This window comes from Rhinatrema bivittatum, chromosome 2 (assembly GCF_901001135.1).
Source record: "Rhinatrema bivittatum chromosome 2, aRhiBiv1.1, whole genome shotgun sequence".
Lineage (NCBI taxonomy): Eukaryota > Metazoa > Chordata > Amphibia > Gymnophiona > Rhinatrematidae > Rhinatrema > Rhinatrema bivittatum.
Window position 1 is genome coordinate 460,320,666 of NC_042616.1, and position 27,884 is coordinate 460,348,549.

General features: G+C 41.6%; 1 protein-coding gene across 1 annotated transcript; it reads right to left on the reverse strand.

The window, feature by feature from the left end:
- Positions 1-4,824: 4,824 nt before the first annotated feature.
- LOC115084977 (retinoic acid-induced protein 3-like) lies at positions 4,825-27,744 on the reverse strand. Its single transcript, XM_029590467.1, has 4 exons — positions 27,520-27,744; positions 11,694-12,662; positions 7,228-7,289; positions 4,825-5,812 (listed from the first exon to the last, which is right to left on the reverse strand). Exons 2-4 carry the CDS (start codon positions 12,613-12,615, stop codon positions 5,720-5,722), a joined length of 1,077 nt encoding a protein of 358 aa, XP_029446327.1. The 5' UTR covers positions 12,616-12,662; positions 27,520-27,744; the 3' UTR covers positions 4,825-5,719.
- Positions 27,745-27,884: the final 140 nt, after the last annotated feature.

The window sequence follows — 27,884 nt, forward strand, 5'->3', positions numbered from 1 at the left end:
TGGTCTCTTTATTCTATATTTGATGAGGGTCTGTCTGTGCTTTGTCTGTGTTCTCCTACCGTGTAGTTTCTGTGTAGAGATCTATAGCAGCTTGGTTTGTTCTGATTTCCTGATATGAGATATATTGTGTCATATGTGCAGTGTTGCCTTTTCATAGGTAGGGTTTGAGTCTGAGTGCTGGCAATTAATGCTGTTTTGCTAAGGGAGGTTTATTACATAGTATTTGAAATTGTTTACGCATGACTTTCTGAGGGCCAAGCACATGTTACAATACACTTAAAACCATATGGGTTCCAAGTGTCTTTTTATTTTTGCGGGGTTTTCTGGTTGGCACCACAGCTGTGTATATAAATATACATGTTATTTTAAGTGATATTTTTACCTCAGAAGAGTGAACTTTGAATGTCCTTTTTTTATGTAACATCTGTTATAAATGCATCATTTTTAACTGTGAGTGGAGAGGGCCATGGGGGAGAGGGGGTTGCGGGGGGCTTAAGGCTGTACGTTTCACCTAGGATGCCTAATACCTTGTACCATTTCTGATCGGAAGCCACACAGAAAAGCGCATATGGAGAGAAAGAGGAAATCGTAGCAGCACACCCAGAGCCACACACACAGGCAGAGAGAGGACATCAAGACAGCAGGAGACTGAGAGCTGGGAGGGAGAACAGTGCTATATTCCCCAAATTTTGAGCCTAGCAGTCTGACTGTGTTTACTGTCTTATGACAATGAAAATGCCATCTGCCTCCCATGATACAGGGAGCAACTCACAGAGAGTCCAAGAGAGTCCAGATTTATACTTTAGACACAATGCCTGAAAAATCTCACTCTTTGGACTTCAATCTCACTCATTGGGATGGACCACCATTGGCATCTTTGGGGATTGGTTAGTGTGCGGGCTAGGCTCAGCCTTCCCTGTGCTCACCACTCTTCCTAATGGGTTATTTTGTTTTGTTCTCACACTACTGAGAAGGGATAATGGGAGTCAAAGGAGCCTTTACCACCTTAGAATAGTGTAGCCCTGGCCCTTGTGAATGATTAATTAATAATAAAACCATCTCCTGAAGGCTGCTTGAACATTGAAATGCAAGCTAACAATAGACTAAGCAATTTTTAAAAATTTTTGTTAGTATGGTTTTACTATTATGATGTTTTATATTTCTTGATTTTGTTGTTTGATGCTTTATGAAGAGTAGACAGAATTCTGTTTTTCCATTGTTGCATTGTATAACAAGTTTGGCTTGTTGCAGTTTCTAGTTCAGTTTTTGTTTAAACATTTCTATTTAGAGTTATGGTCTCTTTATTCTGAATTTGATAAGTATCTGTCTGTGTTGTGCATGTGTGAGGGGTGGCCAACCGGCATATTGCAAGTTGCATATACTGGCTATGAAACCAGTGAGTCTCCTGGAGAGTAGGAGTGCTGAGAAGGGGTGGGAATGAGAATGAAAGGGAGCTGCTGTAGGTATTGGAAGGGCTGACAGCAAGCAAGAACTTTACAAAATGATACAGCAGTGCTAGGGCGGAGGAGCACTCACTTAGTGAGCACATGAGCAGCAGCATAACAGCAGAATGTGAGTGTGTGTGTATGTCTGAGAGGGTAAATGTGTATATGCATGTGTGAGTCTTTGTACCTGACAGGGTGAGTGTATATGAGTCTTTGTGTCTTTGGGGTGTGTAAGTGAGTCTTTGTTCTGAGATGCTGTGTATATGTGAGTCTTTGTGTCTGAGAGGGTGTGTGTGTATGCAAATCTTTGTGTCTGAGATGGTGTGTGTGAGTCTTTGAGTCTGAGAGGGATTTTGTGTATGTCTTTGTGTCTGAGAGGGTATATGTGTGTGTGAATCTTTGTTTCTGAGAGGATGCGTGTGTGTGACTTTGTATCTGAGATGGTACACGCGTATATTTGAGTCTTTGTGTCTGAGAGGATGTGCATGTGTATGTGTGTAGATGTATGTGAGTTTTTGTGTCTGAGAGAGTATGTGTGTGTGAATCTTTGTGTCTGAGAGGGTATTGTGTATGTCTTTGTCTCTGAGAGAGTATGTGTGTGTGTGACTCTTTGTGTCTGAGATGGAGTGCGTGTGTATTTGAGTCTTTGTGTTTAAGTGGATGTGTGTATGTGAGAGAGTCTTTGTGTCTAGAGGATGTGTGTGTGTCTTTGTGTCTGAGAGGGTAAGTGTGTGTGTGTCTTTGTGTCCTGAGAAGGTAAGTGTATGTGTGAGTGTATCTGAGAGGCTGTGTATATGTGAGCCTTTGTGTCTGAGAGGGTGTTTGTATGTGTGTCTGTGTCTTTGTAACTGAGAGGGTGAGTGTGTGTATCTGTGAGTCTTTGGGTCTGGTGGGGGGAGAGAGAAGCTTGGCCTTTTCTTTGGCCTTCTCCCTGTCTCTGTGAATTCTGGTTTTGTGGCTTTTGATGTGTGAAAGGTTGGCCATCCCTGCTATACTGCATGATCTAGATACTAGGTCCACATTCCTTAGCAGGAATCCAGTGCGCCCTACACAGTAATAGTCGTGTGTGGAAGTGGCTCAACAGCACTGGTGAAAATTTAACTTAGAGCATCCAAGTGTTTGGAATTTTCAAAGTGGAACGTTGACAACCCTAATTGCTTTATGCCCTCTTTTTCTTTCTTCTCCCTCTTAGGGTTGCCAAACTGGCTCCAGATTTAGCTGCCAGGGTTCATGCAGTCCAGAGTTTATCCCATTGCAAGCAGGGACTTGTAGTTCTGATCTCCCTATTGCAGTCCCTGAGAAAAGCAAGAGTAGAGTGCATGTCCCTGTATTCAACAAATTAAGCCCAGGACTGAATCAACCCTGGGGGGTGAACTGGAGCCAGTTGGCATTCCTAATCCCTCTTTGCTCCTCTCCCATCACACCTTCTTCAAGTCCCCTCTAGTTTGCTGGAGTCGCTGATATTTTCTCTCTCCCTCTGTGCTCTCTTTCTCCCTCAGCTCTGTGTTGTCTCTGCTCACTCTATTTCCCAGCCCCCCCCCCCCCAATCATGACATGCCAGTCCAGGGCTGCAGATTTACATGGTATGGAGGTAGGTACGGCTTTAACTGAGGACACCCTGAAGAGGGGGCAGAGATTGCCAGGCTTGCAGCCTTGAAAAGTCCGAAATATTGACGAGAACTTCAGAAATGTGCCAGTTTCCATCACAGCTTTATTATGTATTTTCAATTAATAATTTACAATATATGAAATCCTATACAGCAGAACATATAAAGGATATGTAAAAGTGCTTCTTCCTGTACTGTAATGGGGGAAAAAACCACTTATTTACTTAATATGCTGTCTTTCAGGTACTGTAAGTATTTCCCTGTCCCCAGAGGGCTTACAATCTACATTTGTACCTGAGACAGTGAAGGTTTAAAGTGACTTGCCCAAGGTCATAAGGAGTGGCAATAGCATTGGAACCCTGACTTTCCCTCGTCCACAGCTCACTGCTCCACCCAATAAAGCAGGCCCTTATTAGCAGGTACATATTTTTGGTAACAGGGAATGAAGCTTCTGCTGGCTGCACTTTCCACCATCTGCGGAGAAATCAGTGCAAGGCACTCTGGGAAAGCACAGGTGTGCTCGCCTTCCAGCAGGGGCGGTAGGAAAGAAGTTTGTTTGACTCGGACAAGAACTTGCTAAAGCTCTGAAAGTCTGTGGCTGTCGTTACTGGATCCTCAGCTGGCCTCTGTCCCAGGGACCGAGGTGGAGGCAGGGGATCACTCCAGGGAATTATGGAAGAGCGCATACCAGAGAAGGTGTTTAAATCTATCTTGAAAAATGTGATCAACAGAAAAAAAAAACCAAACCCAAGATAAAGGTAAAGACTTGCACCAAACTGCTGAATGTGCTGGCTGGAGCAACGACACAGGAATAAATTAAAATCCATCTTGGAGAAGGAAAGAGTGAGTGGGGAATAAAGTGCTATGAGCACTAGAACCGGGGGGGGGGGGGGGGGGGGGGGGGGGGCATTAAGGAGCAAGACCAATTCAATTATTTCAAACATTATTTGTTCTGCATGGTTTTATTTCTTGGTCTTATTTCTAGGTCTCCTTTCTTTTTTTGTCATATGCAGATGTTTTTTTTTCCTTTGGTACTAAAAGTGCACACCTTTTCATTATAGCCACACTTCCTGTTTTAAATCGTATTCTCCAAGTCATAATTTGGGTTTGTGTGATGCCTGCATGGGGTTCTGTTGAGGATGGGAGGGGGAGGTTCCAAAAACTTACAATAATTATTTGTCATTTGGGTTGGGCTGTAATACTGTCCTATTTAATTATGGAGTTGAAATGGGATATTTTTTTGGACTCTTTATCTTGCCTTTTAGCAATACTCATGATATATATATGTGATTTTGTGCATGCAAGGTACAAATGAATGAAAGTACTTTGGGACTATGCTTGATTTTGTCCACTAACTATGATTTTAGCATTTTGAATGGTGGAGCAGCTTCTAAATAAATATATTGATGTAGGCAACTTTTTAATCTAGAGTATATATATATATATAAATAAATATAAATTGCAATAAAATAAGGACATCTTAATCATATTCTTTATCTACCAGCTGAATTATAGCTAAAGATGTTTCTAGTATTGCTGTCTTACTGTTATCGGACATGTCTGCAGGGCCAGCGCAAGGGCATTAGGCATCCAGGCGATCCTTCAATCATGAGTGCATTCCCCCCCACTCCACCCCAGTCCCTTACACATCTGTAGTACGGCTTCCCCTCTTTCTCTCCCTGCTCAACATCCACCTCTTCTCTCACCCCTCACCCCTCTGCCCAAGACCCCTCCCTTTGCCCCCCTGTGCACAGCGCCCAGACCCCCTTCTCTCTATTCCCCTTCCCTCTCTGCTCAGCACACCAGCATCCCCCCTCTCTCTCTCTTCACTTCCAACCTGCCCAGAATCCTCCCTCTCTCTCTATCTGTACCCTACAGCCCACAACACCACCGTCACCTGCCTAGCGCCCTCTTCCTCTCCATCCGTCCAGCACTGACTCTGTACAACTCCCCCACCCAACCAATTCTGCTCTGTCTCCAGCTCTCCCACATCCACCCTTCTCTCTTGTGGTGCCTTGTGTTAAAAGTGGGTAGGCAGCACCTGGAGAATGTTCAGGGCTTTTGCTGTCCCCTGCCCCTCCCCCAACAAATGTTGGCACCCTGAGTGACCGCCTAGTTTGTCTAATGGAAGAACTGGCCCTGCAGGTCCACATGCATGCACACATTCACTCTCTCTCTCTAAATATCAGCTCCTGGTTAAAGACTCTGGTGAAGTAGGTTGAAAATCCTGAATTCTAATTGCAAATCAGTCAAAATTCTGCAATTTAAAACAATCATAATAGCAATTCTTTCATTTTTTTTTTCCTTCAGGGATTGATCCATACTATGTACCCAACTCCATGCTGGCAACAAAGCTTGGCAATATTCTGCAGAAACATTCAGTTCAGTCAAGCAGATGTGCAGGCCCGGACATTTCCGACAAATATTGCAGGAGATGCGCGGCTGCATGAATCACACCCTGTGTGTTTTTTTTCATTTGGAGTCTAAATTGCTGTTTTCTTCCATGTGTCTGTATAACACCAGAGCTGCCCATAGAGTTATGAAAATCCCACAAGCCGAGCTAGCAGCTGCCTGCGCGCTTATAGCATAAGCTGAAGAGTGAGCGAGTGTCTGCCCCGCACTCTATTAAGCTGGGGAGTGCCACCTCTCGGCTTGTTTTGGGTTATGTTACTGGCTGAGGTCATGTGTCCGGTACTGGGCCCACAAGTCAGTGCGAGTTTGGGGCCGAGGGATGGTGAACTCTTTGGCATCTTCGAAGTCCTGGAAGAAATAAGGAATGAGTTGGTAAGAGAGCCGGATTCAAGCCCGTAACACGCGTTGACGTGTGTCTCCTTCCTATGGCACCTCCCTCTTCTCCCCTTATTAATTGGTGGCCTCTTAAGAACCACAGAGCTTAGCTAAGGGAGGCACCAAATCCATTCCTGTGCAGGATCTGGCACCAGCCACTGCAGTAAAGAACAGATCCAGGCCATACCAAGCACCTGGGTAATTAAGACCGGCAGAAGCAGCACGAAGTGGCACAGTAAATGACGGCAGATAAAGAGCAAAATGGTCCAGCCAGTCTGCCCAGCAAGATGTTCAGGGTTAAGTGCGGCTCCGTACAGGCTACCCCCATTCAGAAAAGTTACCACATGTTCCTCCCCTCCCACTGCTTAATTTCCACGCTTTTGCCGCTAGGGATCCTCTGTGATTATCCCTCTCCCTTTGAATTCCATCTCTGGTTTTATCTTCACCTCCTCCTCTGGGAGGGCAAACCACCCTTTCTGTGAAAAAATATTTCCTGCTGCTGTTCCTGCGTCCACCCCCCACTGGTGCCAGATCCTGTGCAGGATCTGGCACCAGTACTACTGCTGAGATACCAAATAACGGTCAGCCAAGCAGCTTGCTCTGTATTTTATTTTTTTTTTTTAGAAAAATCCTAGTGCTTTCTCTTTCTCGGAGTGAGGACGGTGTGTGCAGCTCTGCATTTGGATATCAGTGCGGTTACAGACATACCCGTGTAATCAAAGCTTAACAAGCACACCTCCCCAACCATTCAACACGCTTCCCCTTCCTCCCCGTTGTCAAGAAAGACAGGAAAATAAAGCCATCAATATGCTCTCTCTTTCCCACAAGTGTATTTCTTTGTACTCTTTTTTTTTTTTCTCTGATCTTTATCATCATCGTCATCATTGACGTCATCGCTTTATTTATGACACTCTTTTCTACCAAGAGAGTTCAAAGCGAGACACAACTAATTAAGCAACCGTTAGATACAACGGGTCACACAAAAAAACAGATTTCAGTATCGTTCATTGGCATTTAAATATGAGCTCGCTCAAGGAGTATTCAACAGGTCCAGAGTGGTGTGAATGTTTGGTATCCATGATTAGGTTTTAGAGGGGGGGAGGGGAGGTTAAGAATTATTGGCAAAGGCCAAAATCAGCTTCAAATAGCCAGTTGTTGTTTTTTTTATTATTGTTTTTCATCACTTTGTAATAATTGTACCTGATCAGTAGGAGCTGCTCTCTTGCTGTTAGAGCATTTTCTCCTGTGGATTTCAAGGGAGAGAATATCTTGATTTTCCTTCCCCATTCCTTAACGTTTCAGAATTTCTATAAGGCACTGATCAAAATGATCTTGGATGCGAGAAAATGCATTTATTCTAGAGAATAATCATGTGCTGTCAGCCTTACCTTCATTGGCAACGAGTCGAAGCGAGGGTGAGAAGAAGGAGAGCTCCGGCCAGAATCTGGATCTGAAGAACAGAAAAGGGGAGTTAAGTCAGACGATGTAATCCTGAGACTTGCAGGATAGAGGACTCAAGCACTTTCCAACATGCCGTTATGTGCAAAAACACTTTCTATCAGATCTAATCAGATTCTCTCTTGAAAATCTGTGTGTCCATGCGTGTCTGGCATGCGTAGATGTGTATTAAGTGGCAGACATTGAGTGAAGGGCACTCTTGGATCCTCCCATTGCCAAGAATAATGAAGAAAAAGTGTAAAGATATGCCCCTGGAGACAATCACAGCCTTTCAAAAGCTAGGTACACTGGAGGTGAAGGACCTCTGGCTTCTAGTAGTATTGCATGAGCAATAGATTGAAAGAGGTCTCCTTTGAGCAGGCCTCACACCTGTGTACCTTCAAAGGTAACTGCAGCTCTTAGAGTAGTGTGTCTCTTTGGGGTGCAAGTGACATACAAGTTTTCCTTCAAGGGTTAGACCTCAGGTTCCCAGAGCTACACCTAAAGGTGAGGTCTCACACAGGCGTGCCTCTTACAGATAGCAAGGGAGGGTGTGAGTTTATTTCTTAATTTGTTATTAATTATGAAAAAAATATAATAAAAAGGGAGGGCAGTCCTATAAAACAGGGACTACACCTATTGTTCACGGGAGCCAACAGGAAATCATCCTTCTCTTGCTAAATATGTTCTTTCTTGCACCAAGAGCTGTGTGTGAGAGATCTGAAGGACAACATTTCCATGTGAGAGTTCTAGGACGACTATAACTCTCCTCGATACCTTGTTTTTCTACCCAAGGATCTCAGAATTGGCCTTACAGCAAACATAAGAACTACAATAGCAGTGCATCTAGCTGAGCTAGTATGGCATCCCCATCTGTTTTAAGCTGGTTGTTCATTGACCTCCACATTTTACATCAGTCCCCCTGTTATACCCTCCAGTGTTTGATTGGGGGGTGATGCTAGTAGGTTAGAGAGGACCTGTAATAACTTGGCCTCTGTGAGAAAGAAGCCAAAGACTGATCAGTTTACCATGGCAAAAAATATCATAGAGAAGAGGAATTGCAAAGCAACTGCCTGCTAATATCTGTAGTGCTCCAGAGGCTCACTACCCTGAAACTATATAGAGAGCACTGTGAGTTGCACTTCAGTTGCATTGAATCAGGCAATGAACTGGCAGCACAATGACCCTTAACATAGATAGCATAGAGGTAATAAACTAATTCTGAATATTAACTAAGCTGATTTCACTGGCATCTACAGTGTAACAGACTGTTATCATTATAAGGTTATTTATTTATTTATTTATTTATTGAATCCATTGGGCTAGTGGGTAAAACTCTTAATTGGTTTACATCTTTCCTTAAAAATAGATATTTCAAAGTCTCCTACAACAATATATCATCGAACCCTATCCCCCTCGAAACAGGTGTGCCACAAGGATCGGCACTATCACCCATTTTATTCAACATCTACCTTATTCCTTTATGCCATCTCCTATCAAGACTTGACATAACGTATTACATATATGCCGATGATATACAAATCCTCATTCCAATTTCCTCCTCCATAGAAGATGCAATGTCAAGAGCAGCCTCACACCTTGATGCAATCAGAAACATGCTAATCCATCTCAAATTATGTTTAAATATGAACAAAACTGAATGTATCCTAATCGCCAGAAAAGACCCTGGACAAAAAACGATACCACCCTTCCATTTTGACAATACCCTCATCCAACTTAAAGACAACGTAAAAGACCTGGGCTTTTGGTTAGACAATGATCTAAACTACAAAAAACACATCTCTACAAGAATAAAAGAAGGCTTTCACAAACTACAAGTAATCAAACACCTAAAACCACTGCTTCACCCCCATGATTTCAAAACCATCCTACAAGCCCTCATCTTTTCCGGTTTGGACTATTGCAACTCCCTCCTGATTGGTTTACCTAAAACGTCCTTAAGACCCTTGCAGCTACTTCAGAATGCTGCTGCCAGAGTCCTAACTGGTAAAAGAAAATCTGATCACATTACACCTGTTCTTAACCAATTACAGTGGCTCCCAATAGAGAAAAGAATAGAATTCAAAGTTCTCTCAATACTTCACAAAGCAATCTATAAAGCCAACTACTCTGCCCTTGATGACATTATACATATACGTTGCTCTCAACGCACAACAAGAACAACTAGCAAACTTCAACTAGTGATTCCCTCACTTCCACATGCCAAACTGTCCTCCACCAGAAACAGAGCCTTCTCCATCATTGGCCCAAAGTTATGGAACTCGTTACCTCACCGCTCAAGAAAACATAAAATCCTTCAAAAAAGACCTAAAAGCCTGGCTACTCAGCCAAACTCTTAAGGACAGCTCTCAATGATCTTAAATTATAATCCCATAGCCTGCTAACATTCAATCTCCCCCTATGACAATCTCTCCTGCCTCAAGCTACAGATGCCTCCTTTTATGATTTAAACTCAGACATCTCTGTTTACCTTTTCAGTGTACCTATCCTGTGTACATCTTGTTCTGTTTATACTACTATTATATGCCATTTCTCATTTTATTGTTAAATTTAAATTTTAAAATCTTTTAATGTAACAAGTTGTTATAAATGTAAACCGGAGTGAAGGCAACTCTGCTATACCTCGGTATATAAAAAAAATGCTAAATAAATAAATAAATAAAAATATATAAAAAGCTTGCATTGGTCAGTCGATCAGATCGTAGTGTGGCACTCTGACCTCTAGATGGCATATGGATATTGGTAATTACTTAGAGTTAATGTAGTCTATATGTTAAAATGTGGAATTTTGAAGCTTTAGGGCTCAAGTGCGATGCGTGGAAGAGTGTGCCGGTGTATGAGTGGCAGTGTGACTCAGTCCAATAGGGGAAGGTATGACAGTGGTATAAAAGAGATTGTTCCATGAGGATTAGCTGCTGGTCACTGAGGAAGGGTGGAAGGCTCTGGAGTGGCTTGAGACAAAGAGAAGGAGCAGGTATTGCATCCAGAAGGGCTAAGGGGTTCCAGAAGGAGTTAAGGAGTGAGAAGCTGAAAGGAGAATTGGGATATCCACGAAGGAGTTGAGTTAGAAGAAGCAGAGAGAGGGCACTGACTTTAACAGTTTGGGAAACTAAGTATGGGGGTAACTTGTTTGGCACGGCAGTTGCCACCCCCTTATGATACCTTTATGGGGGAGACCTGTATGGCGCGGTTGGTGCTACCATAAGCTTGCTGGGCAGACTGAATGGGCCATTTGGTCCTTTTCTGCCGTCATTTCTATGTTTCTATGAGTGTCTGAGAACAAGGCCAGACAGGATTATAGTAAAGAGAAAAGCTGTGTTGGAGCTCTGCAGAACCCAAGGGAAAGTGGTGCCTGTTCCAGTTGTGACTGAGGAACTGCATCTGCCTGCTGAACCAGACAACCCAAGCAATGCCAGGTACTTTTGGATAGTTAATTGCAGAACACTAATAATATTGACAATGATGTACAAGAGATTAGAAAAATTACAGACAAGGAGTCTAAAAAAACTCCAGCTGCAGTGAGTGAGAGATTCCTACCCCGAAGGGCCATTAATGATGCAGGGAAGCAGAAAGACTTGGGAAGAAAACCAAGAAGAGGAGAAAAGTCTCTTTCAATGGTTCTTTTAAGGATTAAGCATCTACTCTGGTAAGAGGTGACAACATCATATGAAGGATTAGCAAAGTTGTGTTTCAGGCATCTATTGTATTAACTTCTGTTATTGAGGAGAGCTAGATAATAGGACTAGTCCCAGAGGGTACCTTCTTAGATGGGCGATCGGAGTGTGGAAAGCAGGATGACAATGCATCGCAATAGATGTGTTTGGAGGAAGACAGCCACACGTGAACATTTTAATGGCCTCTAACGCTCTCCTTTCCTAACTTCATTCTTCTCGCTGGTGCTGCTGATCATCAGTCTGCATATTTTATTTTCTCCCTCTTTACATTTGTTACTAAGAAAGGTCTAACCTTTTAATTAAAAAAAAAAAAATCTGCTGTCCTTCACTCTCTTCTGAGATATTCCTGTTACTTTTGCATTTTGCAGTACTAGGGCCACCCTAGATTATATTTCTGATTGTGATTGGCATAGCAACAGCCCAATTTACTTACGTGGGATCAGCTAAGAGGAGCTTTCAAAATTATGAAAAAAAAATTCTTTCTCCTTTGGAAATAAAAATCAGTGACAAAAATATGCATCTTATTAATTATGTTGATTGTAACAGCTCGGCAAAAGAGATTTCTGGTATTACTGTCAAATGTATTCTTAGTCACAGCAGAGGGGAAGGGCAGCCATGGTAACCCTTACTGGCTAGGAGTGGCATGGAAGGGTTGAATCAGTTAGTGGGGGTGTTCTAGTGATACATAGTATGCTTCACTGTTTGGAACCAGATCACCTTACCGTGGCAATTCTCTTGCCTGAAGACACGGTTTTCTACCCCGCCCGTCTGCCGCAGGAGGCCAGGCTGGGTGGGAATGCAGTTCTTTGCGATGTCAGTGGGGTTCCGTGTGAGGTGGATGAACTCGGGAAGTAGGTATAGGATGATGAAGACCCAGCCGTTAGAGACCAGTGCAATAGATATGACAGGGTCATCCCACCAGTGTGCATGTCCCAATGCCCTGTTTCCTTTTAGAAGCATGACAATCCAGACTATCCAGATACAGATGGATAATAGCATAGTGAGGAAGACGTGGACGCCATGTACTTTCCAGTTGTTGCAGCTCCCACAGAAGGTCAACACAGAGAGGAGGAAAGCCAGGGCCATGAGAAAAAGAACATAGATGAGAATCATCACAAAGTCCTGGTTGAGCTGAATGTATTGTTCTTGAGTGTTAATTAAAAAGTGGCACGGTATCTTGTTCCTGGCCAGCTGAACCACTACCCAAATGACGGCAATGATGATTTGGACGGTTATCAGGCTGAGGACAATCAATAACATCGTCCAGCCGGTAATCCCTTCTGAACCTCTTACCAGGCTTTTCAGCTTGGCGGCATGGACTAAGAGGCAGGAGAAACAGATGGCAAAGAGGACTCCAAAGAGGAAGAAACGTGTCGGGCAGGTCTGATTATTCATTCGGATGATGAAAGCAAAGGTGAGGCCAAAGATTCCCAGAGTTCCCAGCAGAAAGATGATTTGGATGGGGATGATGGAACGCTTGGTAGAATCCGAGATCCGTGGGATGAGAACCAGGAAGCCTATAAAGAGGAGGATGGTACTGATGACACCAGCTGCTGCCAGAGTTTCCAAAATGATACCCCATGCTGCGTTCCTATCACAGAGGAACTGATAGTCAAGTGCAAGGCCACTGCCACAGCCAGCCATGGAGCTAAGCAAAGCAGCTCAGACCAGGAAAATCTTCCAGGAAACGTCTGCAGAAAGATAAAATTATATCTATGGTTAATTCTGGGTGACTTACGAAACAAAGATGTAACAAGCTTGCCTGGATTCAGAACATCTATTGCAAGAAAATATGATCTTATTCTTAAATTTTGACTGCATAGGAAAAATCTTATTCCACATTATTTGCATAAATAAGCACAACTGCAAGAAATAAAATATAATTAAAGAGGTTTACAAAGGTATAAAAAAAAAAATCCAAAATGGTCAGAAGTGGCCCAAATCACTATGAGGTTGATATTCAGCACCATTTAGCCAGGTAAGAAGGGTCTTTTATTGAGGGCGTAAATAAACATGTGGATAAAGGTGAGCCAGTTGCAATAGTGTATTTGGATTTCCAGAAAGCACTTGACAAAGTCCCTCATGAGAGACTTCTTAGGAAATTAAAAAGTCATGGGATAGGGGGCAGTGACCTACTGTTTACTGCCAGTTGGTTAAAAGATAGAAAACAGAGTAGGGCTAAATGGTAAATTTTCCCAGTGGAGAAAGATGAATAGTGGAGTGCCCCAGGGTTCTGTTCTGGGACTGATGCTTTTTGTTTAAAATATGTTTATTGGAGTAAAAATAAAATTAAATCCAATATCCAGCATGTAGTGGAAAACATGAAACCATATGGTACAATATACAAGGAATGATAGTAAACCCAAACATCCATTCTCCCTTTCCCCCATTCCCCCCACCCCACCCCAACTACTGTTTCCCTCTATATTGTCATAAAAGCATGTCATAAGGGTATATCACGTGGCTCCAGTGTCCTTATAACAGGAAAGATACTCAGTAAAAAGTCGCCAAAGTTGTTGAATACCATCTCGTGTTTTCCCTGAATCTTCTCGAGTAGCAGTTGTCTCAAGTAGGTAAAGATCTGTAAAGGATAATTTCCACATCTCCAGAGAAGGGCCCGAAGGTTTCAGCCAGTACTTGTAGTATCAAGCGTAACGCAACTATTTATTTATTTATTTATAATTTTTATATAGCGAAATTCCTGTATGAGATACAAATCAATCCGGTTTACAAAGAACGGCAAATCGCCTGGGGTTTACATACCGCCCAAGGCTTTATAAAAAACAGTTAGATAGTGAGTCTCCAAAAAACTTTACATATAACGATTAAAACAGTTAGTATTAGTATAACAATTTAACAATTGAACAGGAAATTGCCCGGGGCAATAAGTGCAAGTCTGAGGCTTTACATAAATTAAATAATAACTCGCCACTGATTTACATTGAAAACAATTGATGAAGGTTGTGGAGAGGGAGCAATAGGAGAGTAATAGATGGATGCATTAAGGGAATGATTACCAGAAAGGAAGTTCAACTAGACAGCCCTTGAGTAGCAGCAATGTACGCAGCTTCACTGATGGGAGATCTCCGGAGAGAACCCCAAAAGACAAAAAGCTGACGACCACATGGTGGTAGTAACTTGTATAGCTTCAAAAAAGGATTGGACAGAGTCCCAAAAAGCATGAATAACATTACAGTCCCATAAGCAGTGTTTAAGGGAGGCAGAGGAAAGTGCACATTTCAAACAGCCACTGGCATCAGCGATATGTGCAGCAAAAGCCTTGTTGGGCCAAAAAATCATCCTATGTAATATTTTAAAATGGACTTCCTAGAGAATAACATTTTTCATAGCTTGGCCAATTAGGAGGTCACTATCGGCTAGCTCTTCAGTCATTATAGGAACCTCCAATTCTTGTGCCCACTTTGCACCAATAAACAGTATAATTGCTAGTATCATGCAAACATTTATAAAGTTTTGATATACAAACTAGAGATTTAGACGCTGAAAAAGGGCCATTTACAATATTGCCCAAACCCTTTGATAAAAATCACCCTCCCTAACTATGAATTTGTAGATATGTTAAGAAATCCTTCTGTGTGAAATGTATGTCCTCCTTACAATACGCAAAGGAGTAAACAGACCCCGCTTGTAAGTCGATGAAAGAAGAAACACTTGTCACCCCTTGGGTATGCAAAAAAAGAGAAAAGGCTCCTTCCCAAACCTGGTAGGAAGTTTGGGGAAGGCATAAAGAGACCTGCCATTTTAAACCTAAATGTGTTCTGAGGGATTTCCATACCCTCCGCATCACATGAATCATTAACAATTGGGTCAAAGAGGGCGGGAGGTCGCCAAACTGTGCATGGAGGACATATTGCTAATTAAAAGGAGTAACAAATTCACTTTCCAAATCTGCAATCGATCTGGTTACCAAAATACGTAACCATTCTTGAAGGACTAACAATAGACGGGCAAGATTAGATTTGCGCAAGTCTGCAAAGCCCAATCCACCCTTGTCTCAAGGTATAGTTAGTAATGAAAATTTTAGGCACGCTCTGCGGCCTCGCCAAAAGAAATGGGTAAAAAGACATTGGAAAACCTTGAGATCCTTACTAGCAATGATAAATGGGACCATTTACAATTTATACAAAAGTTTTGGGATTTAAAATCATTTTAATAAGAGCCAAATGACCTATTAAGGATAAGGGGAGGGTTAACCAACTAGCCAATTTTTGTTTGAATTCCCGGAGTAAGGGATTAAAGTTAAGTGAGTACCACTGCTTAGGGAATCTATGGACCTTTATACCAAGATATTTAATGGAATCTGAAGCCCATCTTAAAGGAAATTAAGGCCAATTCAACGTTAGGGTCCCAAGATTATCCAATGCCTCTGATTTCTGGAGGTTTAACTTTAAACCAGAAAAACTGCCAAAAGTCTTAAGTCTAACTCTTTAGGCAGTGCATGTTATTTGCAAAGAGCATCATTTTCAACTCGTGGGATCCCTCCACCATGCCTGTTATATCACTATCTTCCTTTAAGGTATGGATTAAAGATTCTAAAGATAAAATATAAAGCAAAGGGGAAAGAGGGCAACCCCGCCTCATACTTCTTTGTAACGGGAAGCTGGAAGAAGAAGAATCAACAATAACGTGCACCTCCAAATGCAAATAGTTTCAAAGCATTAAATAAATATGCCCACTCCACTCTATCAAAAGCTTTTTCTGCATCAAAGCTGATTAATAACAGGTCAACTGGATGGCTTCTATGACAGGAGTCCAATGCCACAAGCAGACGTCTGATATTATTGTTTTGCTCGCGGCCCATTACAAAACTTGTTTGCTCAGGAGATATAAGATCAGGTAAGAGCCTTTTCAGTCTATTAGCAATAACTTTGGCATAAATGTTTATGTCTTGATTTAAGAAAGAAATAGGTCGGTACGACCCAGGGTCTGTAGGATCTCTACCTTGTTTGGGCAGCACGATAATAGCCGCCTCTAACATGTTTTGGAATCTTTTTCTCAGCTGCCATAGAATTAAATAAAGCCAAAAGATTCAGTGCAATATGAGTTTGCAGTATCTTAAAAAATAAAGAGTTAAGACCACCAGGCCCAGGAGATTTATGTAATTTTAACTCTTGAATGACAGAGGCTATGTCCATAATTGAGAAAGGTCTGAAAGCCTTCTAGTTGTGTAGGAGTTAATTTGGATAAATTCAAATTTTGAAGAAAACGGGCCTGATTGTTTGTATTAGAATGTTCAGAACTATATAAAGTATGGTAATAATTCTGAAAAACTTCCCTTATGTGAGAGGATGAGGTGACTAGTGTTCTATCCTGCCTATGGATGTTACTGATAAATGTATAAAAGCATTGGGTTTTAGTTAAATTTGCTAATATGCGGCCAAGCTTGTTCCCATACGAAATAGCTTCTACTGAAACATGAAAATAATTAGCTTTCTGATGCAATGAGTCATTCAGAAGCTGCTGGGTAAACAGGAATTTATCCTTCCAAAAAGGTGATTTACTTTCATTCCATTGGTCCTTAGAGTATGTTAATTGTTTCCCCATGGCTAAAATGTTCTGATTCCTAGTTTTATTCTTAAAGGCTACAAAACTAATTATGTCCCCTCTAAGTACCGATTTGGCTGCTTCCCAGAAAAGGCCAGGGTCCCCTTGATTCAGACCATTGGCCACTACATATAGCTGCCATTTTTTAGTCAAATAAGCCAGAAAATCATGATTCAGGCTTAACCAGTCTAGCATATGCCATTGGAAAACTCCAGGGCACCCTCCCCCCTCCAATATATCCAGAGTGCAAAATACCGGACAAAGCAGGTGTCCAATCTTGGCAGTAGAAACAATGTTTAAAAGGGATTCTGAAATGAGGAGATAATCAATTCTCGATTTAATCAGATGAGCTTTAGCATAGTGGGTAAAGTCTTGTTCCCCCGGATGTAAAGCCCTCCAGAGTCCAGACATCTACTAGGGAAAGACTATATTGCAAAGAAATTGAACCCCTTTATGTTTCCCCAATTTAGAAACTGTAGTAGATGAACACCGGTCCAAATCTGGGTCTAGTACACAATTTAAGTCTCCGCCTAAGATCACTATACCACCACCCAACTGGTAACAGTCCTTCAGTATATTTATGAAAAAAGAGTGATCATATTGATTGTGGGTATAAGCAGAAATCAAAATAACCCTTTTACCATAACAATTCGCCCTTCTATGTCTTTCCAGGAGCTCAAAGGAGTAAAAGATACTTGAGAGTGTAACAGTATTGCCACCCCCTTGATCCTAGATATCCCAGAAAAAAAATATTTAGGAAAAACATCCTCTACATAATTTAACATGTTCTTTATCAGACATATGCGACTCCTGGATAAAAATAATGTTCCGGGAAGCCTTGCTGGGAAAGAGCCGCCCGAGAGGAGAGGGGCAGAAGGGACTGAGCCTGGGAGATAGCGATCTGACTTCCGCCTCCACGACGTCATCTGGGAGAGACCGCTGCGACTATTTAAATCGGGTCGCAGCGGTGCGCAGCTGCCGACGCGCTGCTGAAGCCGTGCACCAAAGGGGCACGCCCCTGGGGGAGAATTGCTTGAGAATATTTTTCCATCTAAATGGATGGGGGAAAAAAGAAAGATGAAGATTGCGACTTCTACACCTGTAGCAAAGGAAATAAAGGGTCCGATGGACACTCATCTTGTGAGAAGGGTGAGTCAGACTTCGAGGGAAGTCATTTCTGATATCTCCTTTTTGTCGGGGGCAACAGCTAGTCCCGCCCATGACCAGCCATACAACATACCTCCAGTCGGTGAAGGGGTTAGTGATATAATGACTACCCCAAGCTTGATGGACTTAAGAACTGTCAAGGAGAGTAAGAATAAACTATCTGTTCAGGTTCCTACTGCTATTGAGGAAGGTGGAAGTAAAATAGCAGTGAGTGTAACTGATTTGCCAATACTATCAGAATCTGAAATGAGTGAACCTGACAATATCACTCTCCTTGATGTATAGAAAGCTGTTACTAAGATGGAGAGAAATTTATCTCTATCTATGGCCCAATCCACAAATTTCTTTGCTCAGACTAAGGAAATGTTGAATGATCATGGAAGGCGTATTGAATGTGTGGAACAAGCAGGTGCAACCTTTGCAGTACAAATTACATCACTGCAGTCAAGTGGAGCTACTTTTATTAAAGATACTTTGATAATATATAAGCAAATTGAAGGCCTGGAAAACAGTTTAAGAAGTAAAAATTTACAGTTCTTGAACCTTCCTTTTACAAGGTCACTATCGGCACAGGAATTGTTTAAGAAATATGTAAAAGAAATTTTGGGCATATCTAATGATTTATCAATTTCTAAGATATATTATATATCAAATATGAAAAGATTGGGGAAGGCACCTGAAGGGGGTATGGATTTCTTATCTGTTGAAAGCCCAAACTTAACATCTTTCTTGGAGGCGTCAGTAGACGATATCCAAACAAGAGCCACATTGATTGTGGCTTTTGGTTTGGAGCAAGAAAAAAATTTGGTAATGCAGAGATACTTTAAAAATAAAGGTTTCAAATTTCCTTGTAAATATATTGTTGTATTTCAAAAAAACAAGTTTGTCTTTCTTGATCCTGCACACCTAGAAGTTTTTCTATCTGATAAGGGTGGATGAGGGATGTATAACAGTTTTTGTTGGATAATGTAGCTGGTTTAAATGGAAATATGGCTCTAAGTATTCAAATTGATTGAATATTTCCTAAATGTTTTTTCTTTTATTTGATGGCTTCCCAGATAGAGGACTTAAAATTGGTAAAACATAAAAGTAATTTCCTTTTTCTTTTTATGTTTGTTAAAACCTTGGTAATGTTGTTCCAAAAACGTACCTGTTTTTCTTTTTCATTATAAATGTATTAAGAAATTTAATAAAGTATAAATTGAAAAAAAAAATAATGTCCCCTTTATGCTGCCGTATATAGGATAAGACTTTTCACGTTTAATCGGGGACTCCATATCAGCTATGTTCCAACTCATATAATGGATGTGCTTAGCCATAACCCTTTATGAGCAATAGACAGTAAATAGAGCTCCTTACAAAGGAACAGAAGGCGGTATACTCCAAAGACGCCCCAGCTGGTGGGTACAAGATAAGGGAAAAACTGAAAGAGCAAGTGCTAAAAGACTTATGAACCCACTTCGATCACAGAGACCTCCCATCGATTCCGCTTCTGCGGAGTCCTTTCTCATATTTTTCAATCTTAAAATCCAAAAATTATGCATGTCTTTTTCTTCAGTACCTAACTATTTTCTAATCCATCTTCTTCTATTTTCAGTCGCTGGGAGAGCTTTGAGCATGTGTTATCTACAGAAGCTGAGGCATTCATATCTAAATCGAATGTCACTTTATGTCCCCTATCCCTTTATTCCTCTTCTATTTTAAAACCTGCAGAAACATTTTAGCTCTCATCTTTTCCAAACTGATAAACCTCTCTCTCAGCGAAGACTCTATCCCACCCAGCCTTAAAAAAGCAATAGTTTGTCCTCTTCTTTGAAAAAGTAACTTAGACCCTACTGATCCAAATAATTACAGACTCATCTCATCATTACCTTTCTTCTCCAAAATCCTTGAATCTACGGTCCTAGATTAACTCAATGGTCACCTTGAGAACTTCGATCTTTTAGATCCCCAACAATATGTTTCTTGGCGAACTCTCAGCACTGAGATTTTATTGCTCTCTCTTACAGATACTCTGAGGCACGGAATAGACTCCAGTCAACAATTTCTGCTGATGTCTTTAGACATTTCAGCAGCTTTCGATACTTTTGACCACAATATTTTACTCTTTTGTTTACAGGAGTGTGAGCTATCTGGTAATGTTCTTAATTGGTTTCAGTCTTATCTTTCTCAACTTTTTCAAGTCATTAAATTCAAAGGTGATTTTTCTAACCCTTCCAAATTTACAACTGGTGCCCAAAGGGATCTGCACTTTCCTCCACACTTTATCATATATTTAGCCCCTATTTGCAAAATTCTCTCTTCTTTGACTGTTAAAAACTCTATGCTGATGACATATAGTTTGCTATTAGGATTCACCCCTCTTGGAATGATAATTTGAAACATCTTGACATTTGTCTCTCTACTGTGACCAAATGATTGACACACAAAAAATTATCATTAAACATGTCCAAAACAGAATTTCTGGTCATTCATAGTCCATACTCTTCTTTCAAGGAAAAGGCTATTACTCTAAACAACACAACCTTCCCGATTAAAGATCACATTAAGAGCCTCAGTGTTATCCTTGATAACACACTTTCTTTCCACCCCAGATCAAACAAGTGATAACCCAAGGCTTCTATAGACTTCGTGTTCTTGCAGGCCTAAAAAATTTGTTACATCCGCCTGAATTTTGCATAGTTCTCCAAGCCTCCATTTTTCCTATCATCAATTATTGCAATAGCATATCATCAGGAACAGCAACTAGCACTCCGAGGAGACGACCTGTTGCAAAGGCAAAGGACTGCAGACTGCTGCTGTGGGGTTTAAATACCCCTCCCTTGTGATGTCATCTCCCGGGGCCGGGCCGAGGTTTCCCGCCATGGCTCCTTTAAAGGGCGGAGCCTCCTGTGCGCATGCCTAAGGAGAGCCCCCGCCGGACGGAGGAGGATGGCGTTCGCGGCCATACGGTAGGCTGCAGTCGGCCTGCCGCGGAGCAGGTCACATTGCGCCAGGCTGTGGCGGAGGCTGGCGGTGGAACAGGTAGGGGGGACCGGCCGAGGCCTGCTGCGGCCAGGAATCGCAACAATTAACTCATCACATCCACCTTAATTGATCTGCATTGGCTTTCTATCATTAGCGAGTCAAATAAGCTCTTCGCTCATCCCCGCGTGGCCTACTTGAGGTGCCTTCCCCTAAGGTTGCACGACTCCATATGACTCGTGAATGTGCTTTCTCCATTGCAAGTCCTTTCCTCTGGAATTCTTTCCCAATTGACATTAGATAATGTGATTCCATCAAGAATTTCAGAAAACAAATCAAAACTTGTTTTTTCAACCTGTCTTATTGTTAATTCTTCTTTTTCTAGTTTATATTTTTATTTTATGTAGTGATCATAATTAGTCAGCTTTTAATTTCATGCTTTAAACTTTACTTATGCTTTTTACTTGTTTTCATGATTAAATTATATGAATGTGTCATTCTGTTTGATTTTATGATTTATTTTATATGAATGTTTTATTTTGTTGATATGTTTTATATTATGATTGTACTGTTGTTCATTGCCTAGACCTTTTAAGTGTTAGGCGATTCCCAAATTTTAATAAATGTAAATGTAAGTTATAGTTGTTGCGTCCAGCAGGAGGCAAACCAAATACTCTGCTTATGATCATAATTCAGGAAATGGGCGATAACTACTCTTGGCTGCATATCTCCGCTTTTTCGGGCCCCCAACCTTTGCGTTCACTCTATCACCAAAGCAGAAGAAAAATTCGGCAAATTCAGTACCTCCTGAAGCCATACAGTCAGAACCTGGCACAGCTCTCCATCAGTTACGTCTTTGATGAGATCTGTTTTCTAGATTGTGGATTTTTTCTGCCTGGGCTATTACCAGTTTCTGTAGTTGGTCCAATGGTCGCGCGTGGGCCAGAGTGTCATCCTCCACAACAAGAGGAGTCGATTTATGCAGTCTAATCAACTCCTCTTGTTGTACTTTTCATCGATTCAAATGATAGAAATTCTTCAGTGATTTCAAATTTGCAATTAATTCCTCTGACTGTGTATCTAACACCATCACCCCCAAACCCATCCTGAGTTGAATGTGCCCATTTACAGTGCTAGATATATAGAGAGTCCTATTCATCCTATTCAAATTCTCTCTCTCCCTCCTTCCCTCCCTCCCTCCCCCTGCATTGCACTTTGCAGAAATTACCTATGTGATGCAGAAGATAGGAAATTAACCTAACTAAACCCATTTTTTTTTATTGCAGGCACTATTTCTGCTATATTTATAGCATTTTGATGAACCTAGGGGTCAGTTAGCCAGCTAGCCTTTCGATACCGAGCCCTAAGAGTATAAATAATTTGGAAGTGTATTCACTATCCTCTAAGATGTTTCAAATTAACAGCATTTTAGAGGGAGACGTGCAACTCCTTTTTGGGGAGGTGGAAGTGGCGGGAAGGGATTCTATAACAGCATCCATAGAAAGTTATAACATATTTTATTACTTTTAGTATTATCATTAGTCTATCCAATAACAATAGTTAATAATAGGAAGAATACTTCTCCTTCTAAAGGGAGACCCAAGTAATGTCCTCAAAAACTGTCTACCTACAATTTATAAGCTGTTTACTGCAACAGATGCAGATAGACTAAAATATGGTCACATAGACTCTAATAACATTATGGCAATAGAACAGAAGAGGGTGACAAGAGAGGAACTGCTGGAAACAAAGACCAGTTATTGCAGAATAAAGGCATTATGATCAACTGTAAGAAAAAACAAAATCTCAGGATAGTATGGAAAGCATTTGATAGCATCTCGCACACTCGAATAATAAATTGCCTTGAAATGCACAGCGTAAACTCTGGATTGATCAAGTACATCTGAATTATAGAGATGGACAATTTGTCATTCCAAACATCAAGATCCAGCAAGGTATATTTCGGGGAGATTCTCTGTCATCACTTTTGTTTTGCCAGGCACTGAATCCACAGATTATTCTTATTAACTCTTTGGCTACAGATTTAGTCTTAATCCCAGAAACACTAATGATTTACATTTAATATCACAGAACAACTCTGAGTAGTGATGAGCTTCTCAGATGACGACAAGGATTTGGCCCGAACAAATAGGCTAAGGCAAACTTCCTTAGTAGAACATTAAGCAAAACTGAAAGCATCCATCTGACTGAAGACTGTATATTAAAGGAACTTGATCAGGAATATGTATATACAGTAAATATCTAGGAGTAGATGAAGGTGCAACAGTCCAGCAAAGTCCAGTAAATAGTATTACTGGGAACTGAAATTGACATGGAAAAGAGCTTTAATAGCACAGAATAAGATGGAATCCATCAATCAACATGCAAGCTCTGTCCTTTCATCCAGACTTGGAATTGTACACAGGCCTCAGAAAGATTTCAACCAACTGGATGTAAGAACAAGGAAACTTTCCATGCCCAGTGCATGCTGAGATTGCACATCCCAGAACTGAAGGAAAAAAAGGGTTTATAGAAACAAATTATACATGCAAACCAATTCTCATAGCTTCCCGGAATACTTAACAGCATCAACAGGCCCAAATACTCAAACAGTGCTGAAGTACAAAATGTAAGCGGCCACAATCCGTCTCCATCCTTAAACTTGGACAAGCATTCCAAAGAACAGAAGGAACATGCACGAGTCCCCAGCGCACACGGAGAAAGAAACAAACAACAGAACTAAAACTCTATTAAAGAACTGGACCAAAGGAAAACAAGTGGCAAATGCAGAAATGCAGTGGGAAATACAGAGAAGTTACTTCAGCAATCACATGGGAAGGGCTAAGGAGAGGTGAACTTAAACTAAAAGATGAGAGCTTGACAACTGGAGCGCAGGAGAGTGGACTGCGGCCAGAATGCTCACAGCATGCATAGGAAAACTGGCAACACAGACAAATGCAGATTCTGCAGCAGAGAACTGGAATGGTCACCGGGTGGGAGGTGCGGATGTCAGAAGGAACACAATAAGGGGGCCATGGCTCCTCTGCCAGAAACTGTACATCGCTGTACCAGAAAGGCACCGGGATTCTGACCCTTGCAGAGAATGAAGCAGTTTGTGATCACCTGGAACACTCCTATTCCAACCAACTAAAAGCTCGACACTAGAAAATCGGACATAGTAATAAAGGGAAACACCCCCCCCCCCCCCACAAGAACAGGATTGCAAAAGGAAGTGTAAGTAGAGAGCGACTGTTCTGTGCAATGTGTGGAGAAAGAACAGATCCTCAAGTACTTAGAAATGCAGAGGCCATGATAATGTGGCAGAAAGATGCAGAAATAGTCCCAGTTACATTGGGCATCACCAGCTTGATGAAAAAAGAACTTCCAAGCGTACCTTGATATGCTGCCTGAACAAATCCCACCCTAGGAATTGCAGAGGGAGGCTTATCGCCGGCACAGTGCAAGTTTTAAGAAGAGCACTAGCAGTAACTTTGAGACATAAAGATCGTACCCGACCAGCCCTGGCTGATGAGTGAGGTTTACTCCTGTCAGTGGTATATGAGAGGGGGAAGGGACAAGGAACAATATTATTACTATTATTATTACTCTTATTATCCCCCTTGCAGCTGGGTAAACTGAGACAGAGGAATTCAAAAGTCAAAGATCGCCAGAGTCCAAATTCAGACCCATGCTGCAGGTCAGGGCTGGGTCTAAGATAGCCTGCTCCCTGTGCAAAAACCTAACTTAGCGACGCCCCCATCCCCACCAACAAAAACACACGTGCACATAGGACCAGTTCTAAGGCAAATGGTGCCCTGAGTGAAAATTGTCCCTGCAACTGATCCCCGCTCCGCGAGGCAAAGGGTAAGGAAGTCAGACTGGCGGGGGGAAGAAAAGGGAGAAGGGCAAACACCCCCCCCCCCCTCAAAGATTGACACGGAGTAGTGGCAGTGAGCACACTTTCTCTCCCCCCCCCCCCCCGACCTCAGCACTCTCTCCATTTCCCCCATCCCCCACTCCAAAGCTGGCCTTAGAAAGATAGAAATACACAATCTTTAGATATAGAAATGCTGCATCTACAGAATAAAAAGACATATTTTTTCATTTTCTATCAATCAGTAGCCCTGGATCACCATCACCAGCAGAACTGAGTCAAAAAATCTCCAATACAAACTTCAAAGTTTGTCTAAATAATCAAGCGAGCACACCCCTAAAATATGCATACCTTGGCCTGCAATTTACTGTATGTGACAATTTGACTATAAGACATTACAAGAAAAACACCTAAGGGCCCCCTATGTGCAATAGAGAAAGCTCTGGCCATTCTAGCCACCCAGCAAAACTATGTTTAAATCATTTGACATGATTGCATCAATTTTAGAAAAAGGAAATAAGATCTTATTTAACATCTCAGAGATTATATAAAATATACCATTAGTGTCAGTTAATTGTTGGAGACAAATACAGAAAGCATAAATAGAAATGTACAGACAAAAACTAAACTGGAAAGTGCAACAAGCCAGATGCTATATGCAATGTAACATTACCATTACTCATAAAACATACAAAATACATTCAAGAAATATAACTTATGAATCACAATAGTAAAACCATGCTAATAAAAAGAATACATATTTCTAAAATATCTGATGAAAGAAAATCTAATAATTAATAAAATGTTATAAAGACCTCAAAACACCAATAAAATATTTAAAAACAAAAGAAACATCTAATAATACCCAATAATTAAAACTAATAAGGATTAAAAAATCTTCTGAGCTCCATACCTGAGATTTTTTGATTTCCAGTCACCCTGAGATTGTCATGGATTGGGGAAGGGAGGGCCTCACTAACTTTTTATGTCTCTCTCTCACACACATACACACTCATGTTCATTCTTTCACACACGCCCTCTCTCATACACATCTCCATGCTCTCACACACACTCTCTCCTCCTCACTTACACCTTACATAGACACTCTCTCTCACACACACATACAAGCTGCACTCCTGGGCTCTTGCTACTCAGTGACATCTGTTCTTTATGCAAACAGATTTTAATCCCCCATCTGTTTGTCCTGTTCTTTTCTCCTGATTTTCTTTTCCAGCTTTGGTGTCCCCCATATTAAAGTTGCAGTTTTGAACCTGGCACTGAAAATTGTCCACAACTCACTAGGGTGTGCTGTGTCTAGCATACATTCATACACAGTGATTTATTATTACAGATGTAAGAAATCAGTTCAGCACCATTCTTTAATATTCTGCTCATGTATGATTAGACACAAATAGCAGCTTAATTGGTAGTAATAAAAACGAAAAAGAGCCAGGGAGGAGGGACTGACCTTATATATAAGGTGGCTTGTTGTATCTAAAAATATCATAAAACAATGTCACTCATTAGTTAAAAAAAATGTTCAGTCATTGGGAAAAAATTGATCAAAATCAAAATGAATGTTTTCCCCAACAGTTTCATAACATTTCTTTGTAGATCTGATCACAGCATCATTCAGCTTTTTTGCGGAATACCTGCGCTTTGTAATAGATTACCGATTTATCCTAATTTCAGCGTTCTATCCTGAGAAACAATCTCATTATTCCAAGACACTTTGGAGGTTATTAGAATATTTGGTTTTATTCCAGTTGTAAAGTAAAATGCTAACATAACAGATGACAGTGGAAAAAGACCAACCAGCCCATCAAGCCTGCCCGAATATTCCTGCCCACCCGGCTAAAGATATAGGCCAGCTGCCAGCCATAGTGCATGACCCCTCTCCACTTATCTCACTTTATTCAGGACAGATTTTGCCACCTTTCTTATTTGCTCTGCACCATTTTAAGTAGATGATCAAATATGATCCCTCATTTAACAAATGATGGCAGATAAAGACCAAAATGGTCCATTCTGCCTGCCCCGCGAAGCGTTCAGAGTTGTAACTGCCGCTTCATGCAAGTTACCCTTGACTTCTGTTTAGGGCTCCATGCAGGGGTTTTGTTTCACCAAAGGTTATCACGGGTTACCCCGTTCCTTCAGTTCCATTCTCTAGCTGCTAGGAATCCTCGGTGTTTATTCCGTGCCCTTTTAGAATTTGGTGGCGATTCTCGTCTTCACCTTTTTGCAGGAGGGCGTTCCATGCATCCCCCGCCTTTTCTGTGAAAAAATATTTCCCGAAGTTGCCCCTGAGTCTACACCCTTGGAGCTTCCTCTCATTTACCCTTAAGTTTGCTTAGTTCACACCCAGCAGCTTTCCCTTCACGTCTGTCCACAGAGCTTCCTGATGTTGCTGCTCCTGAACCTACCCTCCCAAAAGAAAAAACAAAAAAAAATCAAACTTTGTATCTGCTGGTCGTGAAACCGAGTCCCGGTCTCCCATGTGGCACGGGGGGAGAGGGTGGGAACACTTACCACTATACTAAGCAGGAGGATGATAAAACCATTTTATTTTAAAAAAAATTCTTAAAAACCTATTATTTAAGAAGAAGCGGCACCATTTTTCATGAATTAAAATAAATGTTGGGAGATCAGAACTGTGAGGCTCCTCTCATCTGCCTAATTTAATTCCTGTGGCAGAGTGTAGATGCCAGTTGGTCTCTGGCTTTTCCCATTTCTTGCCCTCCGGGGATCCCTCTGTGCTTCTCCCAGGGTTTCTCGCATGCGGGCGCTGATTTTACCTCGACCTCCACCGCAAGGCTGCTCCTCGCATCCCCCCCAAACTTTCTGTGAAGAATAACTTTCTGATACAACTCCTGAATCTACCCCCCCTGTAAGCCTCATATCATATCACATAAATCACCCCAGTGACCTATGCCACCAGAAAAGATCTTCAGTCCCGTCTTTAAATATGCCATTTTTACCTTGTCAGCCCTGCTGCCTTCTGATTTGAGCCCGAAGTCAAAGTTTCAGTATCAACAGCTGGATAAAAATTAATCTGCTGCAAATCCTTTTCCCCCGTGTGTGGGTCTGTGTGCGATCTCCGGGACACCTCTGAGCTGCCAGTAGCAGTTTTCCTGCCAAGTTCTGAGAAGGCAGGCTATAAACCCGGTGCAACAGGAGGAGTGGAGCTGACACACCTGGACCAGTCTGACAGCTACTTGTGGTATTAGGAAGCCAATAAAGGAGGAGAGAGATAGTGAAGGCCTGACGTAAGCCAACAGGGAGGTGACAAAAAAAAAAAATCTGCTCGTGCTGTCCCTAGGACCTGCCACACTGGAATAGCAGG